General features: G+C 45.1%; 1 protein-coding gene across 2 annotated transcripts in view; it reads left to right on the top strand.

The window, feature by feature from the left end:
- The window catches only part of LOC115136655 (kazrin-like), a 154075-nt gene that overhangs the window by 129751 nt on the left and 4147 nt on the right, over positions 1 to 20177 (top strand). For both annotated transcript variants that reach the window (XM_029672259.2, XM_029672276.2), the window contains 9 exons: positions 3505 to 3693; positions 9706 to 9842; positions 12180 to 12350; positions 12973 to 13153; positions 13301 to 13434; positions 13766 to 13892; positions 17078 to 17283; positions 17563 to 17681; positions 17766 to 17997. In XM_029672259.2, coding sequence (XP_029528119.1) covers positions 3505 to 3693; positions 9706 to 9842; positions 12180 to 12350; positions 12973 to 13153; positions 13301 to 13434; positions 13766 to 13892; positions 17078 to 17283; positions 17563 to 17681; positions 17766 to 17997 — 1496 coding nt within the window. The remainder of the gene's footprint in view (positions 1 to 3504; positions 3694 to 9705; positions 9843 to 12179; positions 12351 to 12972; positions 13154 to 13300; positions 13435 to 13765; positions 13893 to 17077; positions 17284 to 17562; positions 17682 to 17765; positions 17998 to 20177) is intronic.

Genomic DNA, 20177 nt, shown 5'->3' with positions numbered 1-20177 from the left:
GACGCAACAGATGAGAACGTTTAGCTTAAAATGTTGCTCAACTATAGGGGTATTTCTTCACATTATAAGTGTAGCAGTGCACACTGGCAGTAGGCTATGCGTGTGAATGCTGCATTAGCAGGAAAACACCATTCTCAAAAGTGACCGCAAATGTGAATATACATGTAATGCTTTTATTGTAAAAGGTCATTTTTATGGTGAAAAGGATCTTCCCCAAACTTGACACTCACACGTATGTACAGTATGCCAGTTAGGCTCTAACCACCCTTTGTAAAGCGGATTAATGTGCTTAATTTTAAGAAGTTATTTGGCCACTTTAGTTGTGATACAAACCTTATCAAAACATATGCGCCTATGGGCTAGGCTACATGAGATGTGCGACTATGATTTGAAAAAGTTACGCTGTTTCTTGCCTTAAGCTGGACATCATTAGCAAGTGATAATATATCATTGACAAGTGATAGGCTAATATTGTCACCCATCAGACATATACTAAATAATGTATGTGTGAAATTTGTTTGGATTTAGAATGGACCATTATCATCCAACCGTCTCGAAACAGGTGCAGCGGGAAAAAAGACATGTCATCTCTGCTTTTCCCGTGGTTCATTTTCAGCCTGTCAGGTAGGCTATACTCCTGTTATAAAGAGAAGCAATGTGCCTAATATTAGGAAAGCTGAGAAATAAATATAGTAGGCCTAACCTATAGAAAGCTGATGGGATCCTCCTCTTTTTAATAGAGGCCATCATTCTGTTTTCTCACGCAGTTGCCTAGCCTATAGAAATGTTGTAATTAAACGGTCACGCGGAATTTGACTGCAGTCATGACTCGTGACCACTGGTTGGTCAGTAATACAGTCACCGTAACAGCCCAAGCCAGGGGACATTATGGCCAGTCAGTACAGACGATTTATTTTGGCTTATTCTTCAATAGTGCATACAAAAATATAACCTCTCAGGCTTGTCCCACACGTGTGCCTAGGCTTGCAAAATTCCGGGAACTTTTAATACATTCCCTGTTTTCCACGAAATCAGAAGGGAATAAGCAGGAAATCCAGAATCCTCCAACCAGGAAAGCTAGAAATTCCCGGAATTTTGCAGGCCTGTGCATTGTGTGAGAAAAAATAACCAAACACGATTAATTTCACGATGTGCATGTTTTTAAACCAAACTGACGACGAGACGCTGTGCAGCTTCTCTTCTCCTGATGATGTCACTGCCAACGGGCTTATCTGAACTGAAATATCTCTGGGGGGGAGAGATTCTCCAGGATTTGCCTTGCCTTCATTTCATACCGACTGTGAGGCAGACAGGGAGGGAGGCAGGGAACCTGAAAGAGGAGTGATTATGCAGCTCAGAGCTGAAAGTGGGTAGTAATGGCAGGATGAGGATGGGGGGGGTCGATGGGAAGGTGTATTTGAGGGAATTAGGGGGCTGATTGCTTGTGCTTAAATCACCCTCTGTTCGGCTCCCACAGTATCTAGAGAATCTCTGAGTGCTCGCCATGTGTCTGTCTCGCTTATGTTAAGCCATGTCTGTTTCAACTGTGTACACTCTCTACGGTGCCGGTGATGACCATTTCCTTGAAGTAGCCTACTTACCTCTACATGTAATTCTACATGATCATTATCATACACATAGAACGATATCACATTCGAGTTAAACGGACCTGAAACACTCTCCGGCGTAGGGAGGAGACACACACAACGACTGCATGTCCTATAACCATAGGGAATAAGATGGTCCACAGCCATTTTCAAAATGGCTGACTCTGTTTCTTTTTTTTTTTATCTTCCACGTTAGCAACCTCGGCGCGTTATGTCTGCTGGGACATAATTGTATGATACTATCACACCGAGAGGAGGGGGCATTTAGACCCTCTCAGCCACGAAACAGAACCGCAGATCATATTTATTTCACAGCTAGGGATCATACTTGTCACACTAGAGATGTAGCTCTAACGGCGCAGATAGGACTGCAGATGGTCTGAACAGCACGTAACTGCCTGGGACGCATACTTCGAACTTGTGTCTGGCTGCTCTGCTCCACAGAGCGATCAAAGGCGGCAGCCGGCCTCACCTGCAACAACTAAGCAAGCCTGTATAGGTAAACAGATGAGTGGATTTAGCGGGCGAGAAGGCTGTGAAAGGTTGCTCTCTCCAGGAAACTACCTCCTTATGCCATGTACAATACGGAGCTGCTGCCCAGCGGGTCTCTTCACAGCCAGAGTCGACAGTGACCGATGGACTGTCCCTTCCTCTCTTATCTGGGCCTCTGCAGCCCCACGCAGTCTGGCTACAATGCCCTTGGCTATCTTAGACCAGAGGAAGGATAGTGGCCAAAACGGTCCAAAACAACTTCCAAGAGCCATCAGAGTTTTACAGGTGGTCTCCCAGGTACCAACCAACCCTTTCCCTGCGTAGGGCAGGGCTGGAAATGTTTTGGCCACTGATTTCTGCTGCTGGTCAAGCTTCTTCCCAGACATACTAACATTGTGCATCATTCTAAACCATTATAGATATTCAAGAATGTTCAAGAAGCTAGTGCGAAAATATTACTCGGTATGACAAGGCCATTCCTTTGTTGTGGTGGACCTTATGAGGCAAAAAAAAAAACTGTAAACAAACCCCAGTTAGTCAATACCTTATAAAATGGAGGCCCAGTTTAGCGTATTTGTGTTCTGTGTTGCTTGCCTTGGTGAACGTGTTTGTGTATTAGGAGATACTGTGCCAATTACGGTCTTGATTCTCTCTGTTTCTCTGTGCGGTTTCCTTGGTTTCCTGCTCTTGTTTATCACTCTAAGTCCCTAAGCTCCCAGAGGGCTGTGAGGCGTATGTCAGTGGAAAGGCACGGAGCTAAAGAACACGGCTGAAGCTTGTTTTCCAGATAGATTTTTTTTGATAGTCTTATCAAACCACTGTCTCTCACCGCTCTGTAGCCTTGCCAGTTTGAGTCCTGAGACTGTCACTCCTCATTTAACTCTGTCTCTCCATCACCCATGGCTTCAGCTTAGATAGAGCCTGCTGTGCGTGTGAATGTGTGTGCGCGTGTGCGTCTGCATCTGAGCGAGCTTGTGCATGTGTTGTTGTGGGTTTTCCTCTCTGAAAAGGTGAGCCTAATTATTGCACTCGCTCTGCTCCTCTCCCTTTAAGTTTGTCACCCTGTTTCACACCCCCCTCCTCTCCCTCTTTCTGATATCGACTCTCACGACTTCCACCGTCTCCCTCGCTCATTCGCTCTGCCTTTCTCCCCCTCTCAACTTCTCCCTCCTACAATTCCCCTTCTCTTTTCCTCCTCTTTGTTTTTACTTCCATATCCCTTCCTTATTCTCCTCTCCACTCATCCTTCCCCACCCCTTCTCTGTTCCTTATTCTTTCACTTCATTCTCTCCATTTCTCACCTCGAGGGGTTAAAAGCAGAAAGAGATTTCTGTGGACTGTAAGGAATGGACAAATAGGTACATTCTTCCTCTAACTTCTCTCTCTCTCCTCTGTTCCTCCGTAGTGTTGCTGCGTGAGGAGGTGGCCCAGCTGCAGGAGGAGGTGCACCTGTTGAGGCAGATGAAGGACATGTTGAGTAAGGACCTGGAGGAGACCCAGGGCTGCTCCTCTCACCTCCTTTCAGCCACTGAGCTCCGTGTGCAGCTGGGAGACAAGGAGCAGGAGCTGGACCGCGCCAAGGAGGCCTTACAAGGTCAGCACGACCCCCGTAGTGCTCACCTACTACCCTGTCCTACCTGAGTCCTACCCTACTGTCCTACCTGAGTCTGCCCTACTGTACTTCCTGAGTCTTACCTGAGGCCTTCCCTACTGTCCTTCCTGAGTCCTACCTGAGGCCTCCCCTACTGTCCTTCCTGAGTCCTACCTGAGGCCTTCCCTACTGTCCTTCCTGAGTCCTACCTGAGTCACACCCTACTGTCTTACCTGAATCCTACCCTACGGTCCCTCCTTGAGTCCCACCTACCGTTCTACCAGAGTCCTACCCTTCTGTCCTACCTGAGTCTGCCCTACTGTACTTTCTGAGTCTTACCCGAGGCCTTCCCTACTGTACTTCCTGAGTCCTACCTGAGTCCTACCCTACTGTCTTACCTGAATCCTACCCTACGGTCCCTCCTTGAGTCCATCCTACCATTCTACCAGAGTCCTACCCTTCTGTCCTACCTGAGTCCTACCCTACTGTCCTACCTGAGTCCAACTACTGTCTTACCTGAGTCCTACCATACTGTCTTACCTGAGTCCTACCCTACTGTCCTACCTGAGTCCTACTACCATCCTACCTGAGTCCTACTACTGCCCTACCTGAGACCTACCCTACTGTCCTACCTGAGTCCAACTACTGTCATACCTGAGTTCCTACTACTGTCCTACCTGAGTCCTACCCTACTGTCCTACTTGAGTCCTCTACTGTCCTACCTGAGTCCTAACCTACTGTTCTACCCGACTCCACCCTACTGTCCTACCTGAGTCCTACTCAACTGTCCTACCTAAGTCCTACCCTACTGTCCTATCTGAGTCTTATCCTACTGTTCTACCCGAGTCCAAATATACTACACAGCTGTCTGAGCCCTGCCACACCCACTTAAGTCCCATATGTTTCTCACACAGCTCAGTCAAACCCACTTCATCTCAGTAGAGATAACATCAGTTTATCACTCAACACATCAGTCAATCCCTTTAAAAATGTAATCTGACGTAATTGTGTCTGGTATGGGCCATATGTTTATCTAAACACTAACTGTGTGGTATAGAAATCGTATCTGTCATCTCCAAATCTCCTACCAGTCGTGATGTGTGTGTGAGGTAGATAAAGTCAATACCTTCTGCCTGTTCTATCCTTCCAACATTGTCAGTAATGAGATCTGTTCATCAGTCCACAGTCGAGGCTCAGTTCTTGTAAGGTTGAGATCCATAAATGGTAGCACAAAGGCATTGCTTTATGATCCAGTGTATGCTTTTGGCTTGGAGTGGAATGCTATGTAGAGTATGTGGTAGTGAGAAGAGACAGCTTGTCATCATACTGTGTCCAAGTGTGGTTCGTCAACTCCTCTAACCCCTACCCCGCAAAGCAATATTTTACAGATAAATATTTACTTGCTTACTTCCCAAGGAAAGCAAAGTTAACGAAGTTATCCCCTTCTGAGGCAGACTGGCTGTATGCAGAATGGTGGGATCGTGAAAACGTAAAGAAGACAAACCCTATCACTCATCTCTCTAACACCCCCCCATCTATCCCTCCTCCCCTCCTCTGTCTTCCTCTCTTCCGCACAGGGAGCAACAGGCGGGAGGTAGCGTGCTCATAGATGTAGAGCTCTCTTGTGTAACTGTTGAAGAACAGGTTTAAATGTTGAGTGAGGAGAGTTATGGTGGAACATGCACATTGGGAATGCTTAAGCCTCAATGAATTGTGTTGCGGTTAGTGCGAGGACAGCTTCTCCTTTTCCTTGAAAAAAGAGCTTCAGGAATACTGTTCATAAGTCACAATCTTACTCTGACTGTCAAGCCTTTCTCTGGATTCCTGTCCTACAAATACAGCTGATGAGTTATGGTCTCTACTGAAAAGGAAGTTTCAACCCTGGAAGTTGGCTGTTTTTAAACAGTGCGGTCTGTGTAGCAAATGCCATTATGCATAGAGCGTATTTAGGAAAGGATTGGTGAATGTGGTCTCCACATCGGTCTGTGTGGTTATGTGACTATCTGCTACTGATCTTAGAGCATTACATCATTTACTCAATGGTGCTTCTATGGAAAAACAGTGTTGCTCTTCCTGGGATTTTACAATATGTCACAGTGCCATCTTGTGGCATTCCAATATACAGTGCATTCGGAAAGTATTCAGACCCCTTAACTTTTTCCACATTTTGTCACATTACATTACTCTAAAATTGATTGAATAGTTTTTTCCCCCTCATCAGTCTACACACAATAGCCCATAATGACAAAGTGAAACCTGTTTTTTAGAAATGTTTGCAAATGTATTCAAAATAAAACACTGAAATATCACATTTACATAAGTATTCCGACCCTTTACTCAGTACTTTGTTGAAGCACCTTTGGCAGCGATTGCAGCCTTGAGTCTTATTGGGTATGACGCTACAAGCTTGCCACACCTGTATTTGGGGAGTTTCTTTCATTCTTCTCTGCAGATCCTTTCAAGCTCTGTCAGGTTGAATGGGGAGCGTCGCTGCATAGCTATTTTCAGGTCTCTCCAGAGATGTTAGATTGGGTTCAAGTCCGGGTTACGGCTGGGCCACTCACGTTCAGAGACTTGTCCCGAAGCTTCTGCATTGTCTTGGATGTTTGGTTAGGGTCGTTTTCCTGTTGGAAGGAAAACTGGACAAGAAGAATACCTATGTAAGAATACTATTCATTGACTATAGCTCAGCATTCAACACCATAATACCCTCCAAGCTCATCATTAAGCTAGAGACATTGGGTCTCAACCCCGCCCTGTACAATTGGGTCCTGGACTTCCTGACGGGCCTCTCCCAGGTGGTGAAGGTAGGAAACAACATCTCCACTTCACTGATCGTCAGCACTGGGGCCCCACAAGGGTGCGTTCACAGCCCCCTCCTGTACTCCCTATTCACCCATGACTGCGTGGCCATGCACTACCCTAAAACTCAATCATCAAGTTTGTAGACAACACAACAGTAGTAGGCTTGATACCAACAACGATGAGACGGCCTACAGGGAGGAGGTAAGGGCCCTCGGAGTGTGGTGTCAGCAAAACAACCTCTCACTCAATGTCAACAAAACAAAGGAGATGATCGTGGACTTCAGGAAACAGCAGAGGGAGCACCCCACTATCCACACCATGGGCAAACTGAAATGGTCCACCCACACAGACAGTGTGGTGAAGGCGCAACGGCGCCTCTTCAACCTCAGGAGGCTGAAGACATGTGGCTTGTCACCTAAAAGCATCACAAACTTCTACAGATGCACAATGGAGATCATGGAGAGTCCTGTCAGGCTGCATCACCGCCTGGTACTGCAACTGCACCGCCCACAACCGCAAGGCTCTCCAGAGGGTGGTGCGGTCTGCACAACGCATAACCGGGGACAAACTACCTGCCCTCCAGGACACCTACACCACCCTATGTCACAGGAACAAGAACAACCACAACCCGAGCCACTGCCTGTTCACCCCGCTACCATCCAGAAGGCGAGGTCAGTACAGGTGCATCAAAGCTGAGACCCAGAGACTGAAAAACAGCTTCTATCTCAAGGCCATCAGACTGTTAAACAGCCATCACTAACACAGAGAGGCTGCAGCCTACATACAGACTTGAAATCATTGGCCACTTTAATAAATGGATCACTAGTCACTTAAATAATGATACTTTAATAACGTTTACATATCTTGCATTACTCATCTCATATGTATATTCTGTATTTTATACCATCTATTGCATCTTGCCTATGCCACTCTGTCATTGCTCATCCATACATTTATATTTATATATTCTTATTCCATTCCTTTACTTAGATTTGAGTGTATTAGGTAGTTGTTGTGGAATTGTTAGATTACTTGTTAGATATTGCTGCACTGTCGGAACTAGAAGCACAAGCATTTCGCTACACGTAATAACATCTGCTAACCATGTGTATGTGACCAATATGATTTGATTTGAGGTGAACTTTCACCCGAGTCTTAGATCCTGAGCGCTCTGGAGAAGGTTTTCTTCAAGGATCTCTCTGTATTTTGCTCCATTCATCTTTCCCTCGATCATGACTACTCTCCCAATCCCTGCCGCTGAAAAACATCCCCACAGCATGATGCTGCCACCACCGTGCTTCACCATAGGGATGGTGCCAGGTTTCCTGCTGATGTGATGCTTGGCATTCAGTCCAAATATCATCAGACCAGAGAATGTTGTTTCTCATGGTCTGAGAGTTCTTTATGTGCCTTTTACTGAGGAGTGGCTTCCGTCTGGCCACTCTACCATAAAGGCCGGAGATGGTTGTCCGTCTGGAAGGTTCTCCCATCGCCACAGAGGAACTCTGAAGCTCTGTCAGAGTGACGATTGGGTTCTTGGTCACCTCCCTGACCAAGGCCCTGCTCCCCCGATTGGTCAGTTTGGCCGGGTGGCCAGCTCTATGAAGAGTCTTGGGGTTCCAAACTTCTTCCATTTAAGAATGATGGAGGCCATTGTATTCTTGGGGACCTTCAAGGCTGCAGAAATATTGTGCCTTGACACAATCCTATCTCGAAGCTCTACGGACAATTCTTTCAAGCTCATGGCTTGGTTTTTTCTCTGACATGCACTGTCAACTGTGGGACCTTATATAGATACAGTTGAAATTGGAAGTTTACATGTACTTAGGTTGGAGTCATTAAAACTAGTTTTTCAACCACTCCACAAATTTCTTGTTAACAAACTGTAGTTTGGCAAGTTGGTGAGGACATCTACTTTGTGCATGACGCAAGTAATTTTTCCAGCAATTGTTTACAGACAGATTATTTCACTTATAATTCACTGTATCACAATTCCAGTGGGTCAGAAGTTTACATACACTAAGTTGACTGTGCCTTTAAACAGCTTGGAAAATTCCATAAAATTATGTCATGGCTTTAGAAGCTTCTGATAGGCTAATTGACATCATTTGAGTGAATTAGAGATGTACCTGTGGATTTATTTCAAGGCTTACCTTCAAACTCAGTGCCGCTTTGCTTGACATCATGGGAAATCTAAAGAAATCAGCCAAGACCTCAGAAGAAAAATTGTACACCTCCAAGTCTGGTTCAATCTTGGGAGCAATTTCCAAATGCCCGAAGGTACCACGTTCATCTGTACAAACAATAGTGCGCAAGTATAAACACCATGGGACCCCGCAGCCGTCATGCCGCTCAGGAAGGAGACGTGTTCTGTTTCCTAGAGATGAACGTGCTTTGGTGTGAAAAGTGCAAATCAATCCCAGAACAACAGCAAAGGACCTTGTGAAGACGCTGGAGGAAATGGGTACAAAAGTATCTATATCCACAATAAAACGAGTCCTATATCGACACAACCTGAAAGGTCGCTCAGCGAAGGAGAAGCCACTGCTCTAAACCACCATTAAAAAAATCCAGACTACAGTTTGCAACTGCACATGGGGACAAATTGTACTTTTTGGAGACATGTCCTCTGGTCTGATGAAACAAAAATAGAACTGTTTGGCCATAATGTTATGTTTGGAGGAAAAAGGGGGAGGCTTGCAACCCGAAGAACACCATCCAACCGGGAAGCACGGGGGTGGCAGCATCATGTTGTGGGGGTGAATTTCTGCAGGAGGGACTGGTGCACTTCACAAAATAGATTGCATCATGAGAAGGAACATTTTGTGGATATATTGAAGCAACATCTCAAGACATCAGTCAGGAAGTTAAAGCTTAGTCGCAAATGGGTCTCCCAAATGGACAATGACCCCAAGCATACTTCTAAAGTTTTTATACATTTGCAAAAAGTTTCTAAAAACCTGTTTTTGCTTTGTCATTATGGGGAATTGTGTGTAGTTTGATGAGGTTAAATAGTAATTTAATCAAATTTAGAATAAGGCTGTAACGTAACAAAATGTGGAAAAAGTCAAGGTGTCTGAATACTTTCCGAATGCACTGTAACTGCATATTTGACCCAACCTTTGGTCAAAGCCATTAGCCCTGATTTGTGTGTGTGTGTGTGTGTGCGTGTGCGTGTGTGTGTGTGTGTGTGTGTGTGTGTGTCCACAGCTATGAAGTCTGACCGTAAGCGTCTGAAGGTGGAGAAGGCCGACTTGGTGAACCAGATGCAGCAGCTGTACACCACACTGGAGAGCCGGGAGGAGCAGCTCCGAGACTTCATACGCAACTACGACCAGCACCGTAAGGTACATTACACTTAACTATGACCAGCACCGTAAGGTACGTTACATGCAACTACAACCAGCACCGTAAGGTACATTACACTCAACTACGACCAGCACCGTAAGGTACATTACACTTAACTACGACCAGCACCGTAAGGTACATTACACTCAACTACGACCAGCACCGTAAGGTACATTACACTTAACTACGACCAGCACCGTAAGGTACATTACACTTAACTACGACCAGCACCGTAAGGTACGTTACACGCAACTACGACCAGCACCGTAAGGTACATTACACTTAACTACGACCAGCACCGTAAGGTACATTACACTCAACTACGACCAACACCGTAAGGTACATTACACTTCACTACGACCAGCATAGTAAGGTACATTACACTTAACTACGACCAGCACCGTAAGGTACATTACACTTAACTACGACCAACACCGTAAGGTACATTACACTTCACTACGACCAGCACAGTAAGGTACATTACACTTAACTACGGCCAGCACCGTAAGGTACGTTACACGCAACTACGACCAGCACCGTAAGGTACGTTACACTCAACTACGACCAGCACCGTAAGGTATTTTACACTCAACTACGACCAGCACCGTAAGGTACATTGCATTCAACTACGACCAGCACCGTAAGGTACATTACACTCAACTACGACCAGCACCGTAAGGTACGTTGCACTCAAATACGACCAGCACCGTAAGGTACATTACACTCAACTATGACCAGCACCGTAAGGTACTTTACACTTAACTACGACCAGCACCGTAAGGTATGTTACACGCAACTACGACCAGCATCGTAAGGTACATTACACTTAACTACGACCAGCACCGTAAGGTACATTACACTCAACTACGACCAACACCGTAAGGTACATTACACTTCACTACGACCAGCACAGTAAGGTACATTACACTTAACTACGGCCAGCACCGTAAGGTACGTTACACGCAACTACGACCAGCACCGTAAGGTACGTTACACTCAACTACGACCAGCACTGTAAGGTACTTTACACTCAACTACGACCAGCACCGTAAGGTACATTGCATTCAACTACGACCAGCACCGTAAGGTACATTACACTCAACTACGACCAGCACCGTAAGGTACGTTGCACTCAACTACGACCAGCACCGTAAGGTACGTTACACTCAACTATGACCAGCACCGTAAGGTACTTTACACTTAACTACGACCAGCACCGTAAGGTACGTTACACGCAACTACGACCAGCACCGTAAGGTACGTTACACTTAACTACGACCAGCACCGTAAGGTACGTTACACTCAACTACGACCAGCACCGTAAGGTACATTGCATTCAACTACGACCAGCACCGTAAGGTACATTACACTCAACTACGACCAGCACCGTAAGGTACTTTACACTTAACTACGACCAGCACCGTAAGGTACATTACACTCAACTACGACCAGCACCGTAAGGTACGTTACACTCAACTACGACCAGCACCGTAAGGTACTTTACACTTAACTACGACCAGCACCGTAAGGTACATTACACTCAACTACGACCAGCACCGTAAGGTACATTACACTCAACTACGACCAGCACCGTAAGGTACATTACACTCAACTACGACCAGCACCGTAAGGTACATTACACTCAACTACGACCAGCACCGTAAGGTACTTTACACTTAACTACGACCAGCACCGTAAGGTACGTTACACGCAACTACGACCAGCACCGTAAGGTACGTTACACTTAACTACGACCAGCACCGTAAGGTACATTACACTCAACTACGACCAGCACCGTAAGGTACATTGCATTCAACTACGACCAGCACCGTAAGGTACATTGCATTCAACTACGACCAGCACCGTAAGGTACATTACACTCAACTACGACCAGCACCGTAAGGTACTTTACACTTAACTACGACCAGCACCGTAAGGTACATTACACTCAACTACGACCAGCACCGTAAGGTACGTTACACTCAACTACGACCAGCACCGTAAGGTACTTTACACTTAACTACGACCAGTACTGTAAGGTACATTACACTCAACTACGACCAGCACCGTAAGGTACATTACACTCAACTACGACCAGCACCGTAAGGTACGTTACACTCAACTACGACCAGCACCGTAAGGTACGTTACACTCAACTACGACCAGCCGTGTAAGGTACATTACAATCCCTATACATACAGTAGCCAGATACACTCCAAGTATTTTGACTTAATATAACTGTGATTCATTGAGCAGTCAAGTGCTCACACACTGGTTTAAGGCAGTACTACAGTGTATGCTCTGAAGATTGACGGTGTCTGTGTGCTCTACTGTAGGAGAGTGAGGATGCTGTGAAGGCCCTGGCAAAGGAGAAGGACCTGCTGGAGAGGGAGAAATGGGATCTGAGGAGGCAGACCAAAGAAGCTACAGAACAGGCCTGCATCCTGCGTTCTCACATGGACATGAAGGAGAACCGCATCAAAGAGCTTGAGGCTGAGCTCACAATGGTGAGACACACACACACACACGTACACTCGCACACAGACACACACACACAATGTGACACGCACACGCTGATATGCACTGACACACACATGCTGTGTTTTGCTCTGTAACGGAATTCATGCATTCTCTGCCTGGTTGCGGAGCTCCTTAGAGAGCCTGTTGTCTGTCTGTCTGACTGAGAGATGGCCTCATTATTCACTCCATGTCCTTAATTCCTCTCCGCTGCCAGTCAACAGCCAGCCCACCTCCTCTGTAGGGCTATGCTAGCTCCTCACTACCCTCAGCAGCAGCTGATAAGATTTATCAAAGCTCAAAGACTATATCTTTGTCACTGTCAAGTGCTCACAGACAGAGAATTATGCTAACCTTTATGGAGTGATCTGTCCCATCTAATCCCACACACATTTCAACACATTGTGCTATGCCAAATATAAAGCGTAAATGCATATTTCAAATCAAATTGTATTGGTCGTAAACACGTATTTAGCAGATGTTATTGCGGGTGTAGCGAAATGCTTGTGTTAGCATATTTTAACACGTGTGTCAGTGTTCCTGTGTGTGTGTGTGTGCGTGTGTGTGTGTGTGTCACTGTATCTTACCACCCTGTGTGTGTATTTATGCCAGGCGAAACAGTCCCTGGCCACATTGACTAAGGATGTTCCGAAACGCCACTCCCTGGCCATGCCCTCAGAGCCGGTGGTGAACGGCAGTCAGGAGTGGGCGATGCAGGGAGACTTGCCCCTCACCGCTGCCATCCGCCAGAGCCAACAGACCCTCTACCACGGACACACTGTGGACCGCCAGGGTAGGCTCACCTGTTTCTCTCTCTCTTTCTCTTTTTTTTCTCTCTCTCTCTCTCTCTCTCTCTCTCTCTTTCTCACACACACACAAACAGCACAACCATTACTGTATTGAGGAGTCAGTGTGTCTAATGTGTGTGTCTCCTCTCTAGCGGTGGTCAGGGTCAGTCCCTGTCACTCCCGCCAGCCCTCCATCATCTCGGACGCGTCGGCGGCTGACGGGGATCGGTCGTCCACCCCAAGCGACATCAACTCCCCCCGCCACCGGACCCACTCCCTCTGCAATGTAAGAGCTGCCTGGCCTCCCCGACCAAGTAATCACACCTCCACAATTCTCTATAAGTACCTTTCTGTACCCCTCTCTGTTCTGTCTGTCTTTCTTTTCTCTGCCTGCTCTTTCCCTTGGTTTAGTTCTGTTAAAGTATTAGTTTACTGTAGTTCTGTGATTTCATATGCAAGTTGTTTGTGAGAGAATCTCCCGGTTCATTTACTAACCTGAATGTCTGTGTGTCCTCTTCCCTCTCTCTTTCTCTCTTTCCTACTCCCCTCTGCCCCCTCTTTCTCTCTTCCTGCCCTCCCTCTCTCTTTCCTCCCGCCATCTCCTTCCCCTGGCCTAGTCTATGGAGGACCTGGAGGACCAGAAGCGTAAGACAAAGAAGAAGGAGAAGATGAGTCTGGGCTCCCTGTCCCGGGTGTTTGCTCGGGGAAAGCAGCGCAAGTCAATGGACCCGGGCCTGTTTGATGGTACATCCACCCCTGATTATTACATAGAGGAGGATGCCGACTGGTGATGGTGTATGTGGATTTCTGTGTGGGTCTGGTTGTGTGCATGCAGGTGTGTGTGTGTGTGTGCGCGCGCGTGCATCCATGTGTGTCTGTCTGTGTGTGTGGGTGGGTGGGTGTGTGTGTGCCTTCGTGTGTGTGTGTGTGTGTGTGTGGGTGTGTGTACGGGTGTGTGTGTGTGTGTGTGTGCGGGTGTGTGTACGGGTGTGTGTACGGGTGTGTGTACGGGTGTGTTGCCGCCTGCTCCCAAAAGAAAAACCCGAGAGACAACTGCTGCCCCCAGATAATGTACATTATCCTCAAAAATGTATGTATGTAAATTAAATATATATTTATAGATGTACATGTATGCATATGTATATATGTTTACATGCATATAAATATATAGACAGGATTGTTATGCGTTGACATGTTTATGCTGTGTTATCTTTTATTTGTCTTAAATATACGTTTCTTTTTATAACTGGAGACTTGAAGGACAGCTGTGCATATGTAAATAGAAGTAATTCTGCACCTAGTGTTTGTAAATGTATTTTGTCTGATAACTGTTTTATTTTAGAGTTGCTTTTATCATATTTCTGGACTTGTTTTATTTAGAATCCTCCCATCCCAGTCTTATTTGGCCCATTCCTGACATTCTCATGAAAATATGAATGAGGAATACCCTCCACGTTGTAACTGGAGACTAAACATACTAGCACAACCCTGCTCCGAACCGAAGTATACTGGACCACTGGTATCATTTAGTAATAAAAAACAAACATTGAAGTGTATGGACCAACCATGTTTCTGAGCGTGAAACTGAAACTAAATGTTAATAATATGACAATCATAAGGACATTTGATATTGTAGTTCACAGTGGACCAGTTTGTCCGCTGTTTCAGAATCGTCCCGCTATACAGCAACAGTAAGGACTTTGAAGCTACCTTTTGTTGTGCCACTGTAGAACAAGAGAACCTACTACAGCTGGGGGGGAAGGCCTTATTGCTTATTCTGTCATATTGGACAATAGGGGAGGAACAGTACATTTAAATAGCCCACTGGGCAGCATTGACAAATAGGATAGCATTAAATAGGATGATGCTGTGAGTGCCAGTGTGTGATCTGAATAGTGTGTTTGTATAGAGATAGGTTTAGGAGTATGGGAATGCTAGCTAGCTAGATTATTAATATGTGCTTGTTTGTGTAGGCCTCCTGCTCTGTTCTATCCATGCTGAATGTTTCAGACATCAATCGTTAAAGACTTACAGTACCCTGCCCAGCCTGTAGATGTGTTTGATCGATCCATATACATTTCTTAGACTGAATGCTGAAAACCAAAATAAGGTTCCAAAACAATGTTTTTACAACAGGAAGCAAAAAAAAATTTGAACACACAAAATAATTAAATGTTTGTGACTCGTATACACACACACACACACACACTGTTTAAACGCATTTTAAATTGCCAAAGGTTCACGTTTGGTCTTTGATCAAACAGAACAGAACAGAGACAGAGTAGATGTGGGTCACTGTTAGCAATGCCTTGTAAGATCGCTTTTGTCCTTGAGTTGAGTTGACAACTATCTAACATGTGCCAGCGGTAAGCATAGGACTGTGCACTAAAACCCCTGCATGATTATCTGTGCTGCTTTGGTTAGGAATCTATTAGTTAGCAGTGAAAATAACAACCTCAAGCGTTCTCTGTTGTTCGTATTCGCTAACCCCCCCGAAACAAAACCCATTCCCATTTTTCATTCCGTTGCATCATTCTGGATGCAATGAACGTTTTCTTCTGTTTGTTTAGCTATTTAGCATACAACCCCTCCTCATTTCTTACATTTGTGATTACGATAATAATCTGTTTAATGTTTTGTCATTCAGGAGATGTTGCATAAAAGAGTAAATCTATTAAGTATTTTATTTAAAGAACAGGAAGTAACTTCTAGGGTAAAAATGAACATGATAAATGATTGAAATAAAAATCTTATTTTAAAATAAAACCAGCAACCAAAGTATCCATGTGACGTTTTTCTGTTCCATGTCTAATCTGTTCTTGTGTCCTGGTGCCCCTCTCAACACTTCCTCTCCGGGCCATGTTGGGTGGTGACTCCCTCCTTCCCTCACTCCCCAGAAAAGATACCCTCGTCTGTGATTTACCAAGTGTTTGTTTCCACACTGTGGGGATCATTCATTAAACCATGCTGAAGGGAAAGGACCTCCTGTGCTACTGAACAATTCATCGAGATTGTACTTCTGTAGGCCTCACTCTCAGCATGTTGACAAGGTTGAAGAAACACTTGCAGAACACTTGCTAAATCATCCGGGATTTTGCAGAGTACTTATTTGTTGGAAGCTTGTTTAAATAGGTTGTATATTCACAGCAGATGTTAGTTATGAATAATGTGTCGTGTTTCTACTGTGTCTCAATATTTAATAATTGCCCCTAGTGACTAAAAGTCACTCCATCCCCAACCTATCATTCAAACTCAAACCTTACCCCAATTCACACAGCATTTGCTGAACAGTAAAACCATAGACTGACTTTAGGAAATGCATACTAATAATCTTTAGGAAATGCATACATACTAATACTAGTATTTAGAAAATGTTTCCTGTATTTGTCAATGCTTGAGTCACCTGCTCAGTTGTGGCACCAGTTCTCACTTTGTAATATAAATTGTAGTGTGATGAGTCATTCATTAATGTCCTCATTATGGGCATCGAATCAGTACTCTAGACTGTAGAGAGACCTCGATAATACTCTGCAGTTGTGAATTACTCTGGCACCATCTTCTGGCTAAATAGAGCAGTGGCTGACTGTTAATAGTCCTGAAACAGTTTTTACATTTTCCTGGTCTCTGGTTTGAGACCCTCTGTCAGTTAATGACTCCTGTCATGAAATGGCATGTTAGATGCCGAGGGGACATTGTACAGGTTGTTGGGCGTCGTCCAACAATCCCACGTGTGTCAGTAGACGGTACATATTGTAGGCATGTCAACATTTTACAGAGGGATATTAGTAATAGCCTAGGTACACAGTTATATATCCTCCCTTTTCTACTGTTCAATTTGAGTTGGATGAGTCATTTTTGCCTCTCAATTCCTTTGACCCCAAACCCCTCCCCTGTCCTGTACTTCTACTTCCCCTGACCAATCCTGACAGACTCTGACAGCCTCTCCAGCCTATCAACACAACAACCCAGCCTATCAGACGGAGAGGAGCAGCTGGACCGCCTCCAGCAGATGGAGCTCACTCGGAACACACCCATGTCACTGTGGAAGGCAGGGGCGGTACAAGCCTGGCTGGAGGTTGTCATGGCAATGTCCATGTACCTTCGTGCTTGCTCGGAAAACGTCAAAAGTGGGAAGGTATGGCCTCAACATGTAACAAGTACCCATCCACTTTAAGTCTGATTTCCGGACTTGTTTTTACAAAGCTTGTAGTGACGGTAACAGCGATACTAAGAATCACTCATCTTCCCAGGAAAACCGGGATTTCGGCATGCTTTCCTTCCTCATAGAATCTGCATTAGATCTAGTATTTCCTCGTCCATGCTTGCTTGCATGTTTGTGCTTTAGTCTGTGAGTGCTGTGCAGTGCAGGTGTATATTGATAAGAGTGCTCTGGGTGGGTGTCCCCTGGTTGCAGGTGCTGCTGGGGCTGACAGACGAGGACCTGGAGCTGGGACTGGGCATCAGTAACCCCATGCACCGCAGGAAGCTACGCCTCGCCATCGAGGACTACAGGGAGGCAGAGTCTGGCCAGGGGTGAGCTGGAACATCCACACACACACACACACAAACAGGCCCGTATGCACACACATTTCTGAGTATGACCGTCTCAAATGTTAGGCTATCAAAGGCTGCTGAAATGGACCATCACTGGGTTGCCAAATCTTGGTTGAGTGACGTCGGGTTGCCCCAGTATTCCCAAGCCTTCCAAAGCCAACTGGTGGACGGCCGGGTGCTCAACTCCCTCAGCCGACGAGACCTGGAGAGACTCCTGAACATCACCACCAACTCCCACCAAACCAGCCTGCTCCTGGCCATCCAGCTCCTGCAATTGCTCAACTTCGACAAAGAGGTCAGACCTGTGTTCATTATCAATACTGTGACATTAGTGACCTCTCAGCCTCTCCTCCCGGTGTATTTGTGGAGTGATTACAGTAGTATCCGTACAGTAGTAACAGTACAGTAGTAACCGTACAGTAGCAACCGTACAGTAGTAACAGTACAGTAGTAACAGTACAGTAGCAACCGTACAGTAGTAACAGTACAGTAGTAACGGTACAGTAGTAACCGTACAGTAGTAACCGTACAGTAGTAACAGTACAGTAGTAACCGTACAGAAGTAACAGTACAGTAGTAACCGTACAATAGTAACAGTACAGTAGTAACCGTACAGTAGCAACCGTACAGTAGTAACAGTACAGTAGTAACAGTACAGTAGTAACCGTACAGAAGTAACAGTACAGTAGTAACCGTACAATAGTAACCGTACAGTAGTAACCGTACAGTAGCAACCGTACAGTAGTAACCGTACAGTAGTAACCGTACAGAAGTAACAGTACAGTAGTAACGGTACAGTAGTAACAGTACAGTAGTAACCGTACAGAAGTAACAGTACAGTAGTAACCGTACAATAGTAACAGTACAGTAGTAACCGTACAGTAGCAACAGTACAGTAGTAACAGTACAGTAGTAACCGTACAGTAGAAACCGTACAGTAGAAACCGTACAGTAGTAACCGTACAGTAGTAACCGTACAGTAGAAACCGTACAATAGAAACCGTACAGTAGTAACCGTACAATAGTAACCGTACAGTAGTAACGGTACAGTAGAAACCGTACAGTAGAAACCGTACAATAGTAACCGTACAGTAGTAACCGTACAGTAGAAACCGTACAATAGTAACCGTACAGTAGTAACAGTACAGTAGAAACCGTACAATAGTAACCGTACAGTAGAAACGGTACAGTAGTAACGGTACAGTAGTAACCGTACAGTAGTAACCGTACAGTAGTAACGGTACAGTAGTAACCGTACAGTAGCAACCGTACAGTAGTATCGGTACAGTAGTAACGGTACAGTAGAAACCGTACAGTAGTAACCGTACAGTAGTAACCGTACAGTAGTAACAGTACAGTAGTAACCGTACAGAAGTAACAGTACAGTAGTAACCGTACAATAGTAACAGTACAGTAGTAACCGTACAGTAGCAACTGTACAGTAGTAACAGTACAGTAGTAACCGTACAGAAGTAACAGTACAGTAGTAACCGTACAATAGTAACCGTACAGTAGTAACAGTACAGTAGAAACCGTACAATAGTAACCGTACAGTAGAAACCGTACAATAGTAACCGTACAGTAGTAACGGTACAGTAGTAACCGTACAGTAGCAACCGTACAGTAGTAACAGTACAGTAGTAACCGTACAGAAGTAACAGTACAGTAGTAACCGTACAATAGTAACAGTACAGTAGTAACCGTACAGTAGCAACAGTACAGTAGTAACCGTACAGAAGTAACAGTACAGTAGTAACCGTACAATAGTAACCGTACAGTAGTAACCGTACAGTAGCAACCGTACAGTAGCAACGGTACAGTAGTAACCGTACAGTAGTAACCGTACAGTAGTAACGGTAGGGTAGCAACCGTACAGTAGCAACCGTACAGTAGCAGCCGTACAGTAGCAACCGTACAGCAGCAACCGTGCAGTAGTAACAGTACAGTAGTAACCGTACAGAAGTAACAGTACAGTAGTAACCGTACAATAGTAACCGTACAGTAGTAACCGTACAGTAGCAACCGTACAGTAGTAACCGTACAGTAGTAACGGTACAGTAGTAACGGTACAGTAGAAACCGTACAGTAGTAACCGTACAGTAGAAACCGTACAGTAGTAACCGTACAGTAGTAACCGTACAGTAGAAACCGTACAATAGAAACCGTACAGTAGTAACCGTACAATAGTAACCGTACAGTAGTAACGGTACAGTAGAAACCGTACAGTAGAAACCGTACAATAGTAACCGTACAGTAGTAACCGTACAGTAGAAACCGTACAATAGTAACCGTACAGTAGTAACAGTACAGTAGAAACCGTACAATAGTAACCGTACAGTAGAAACCGTACAATAGTAACCATACAGTAGTAACGGTACAGTAGTAACCGTACAGTAGTACAGAGCGTCTGCTAAATGACTTAAATGTAAATGTAATGTAAATGTACAGTAGTAACGGTACAGTAGAAACCGTACA

The sequence above is a fragment of the Oncorhynchus nerka genome, linkage group LG2 (genome assembly GCF_034236695.1).
Source record: "Oncorhynchus nerka isolate Pitt River linkage group LG2, Oner_Uvic_2.0, whole genome shotgun sequence".
Taxonomy (NCBI): Eukaryota; Metazoa; Chordata; class Actinopteri; order Salmoniformes; family Salmonidae; genus Oncorhynchus; species Oncorhynchus nerka.
This window is presented reverse-complemented; position numbering and strand designations above follow the sequence as displayed.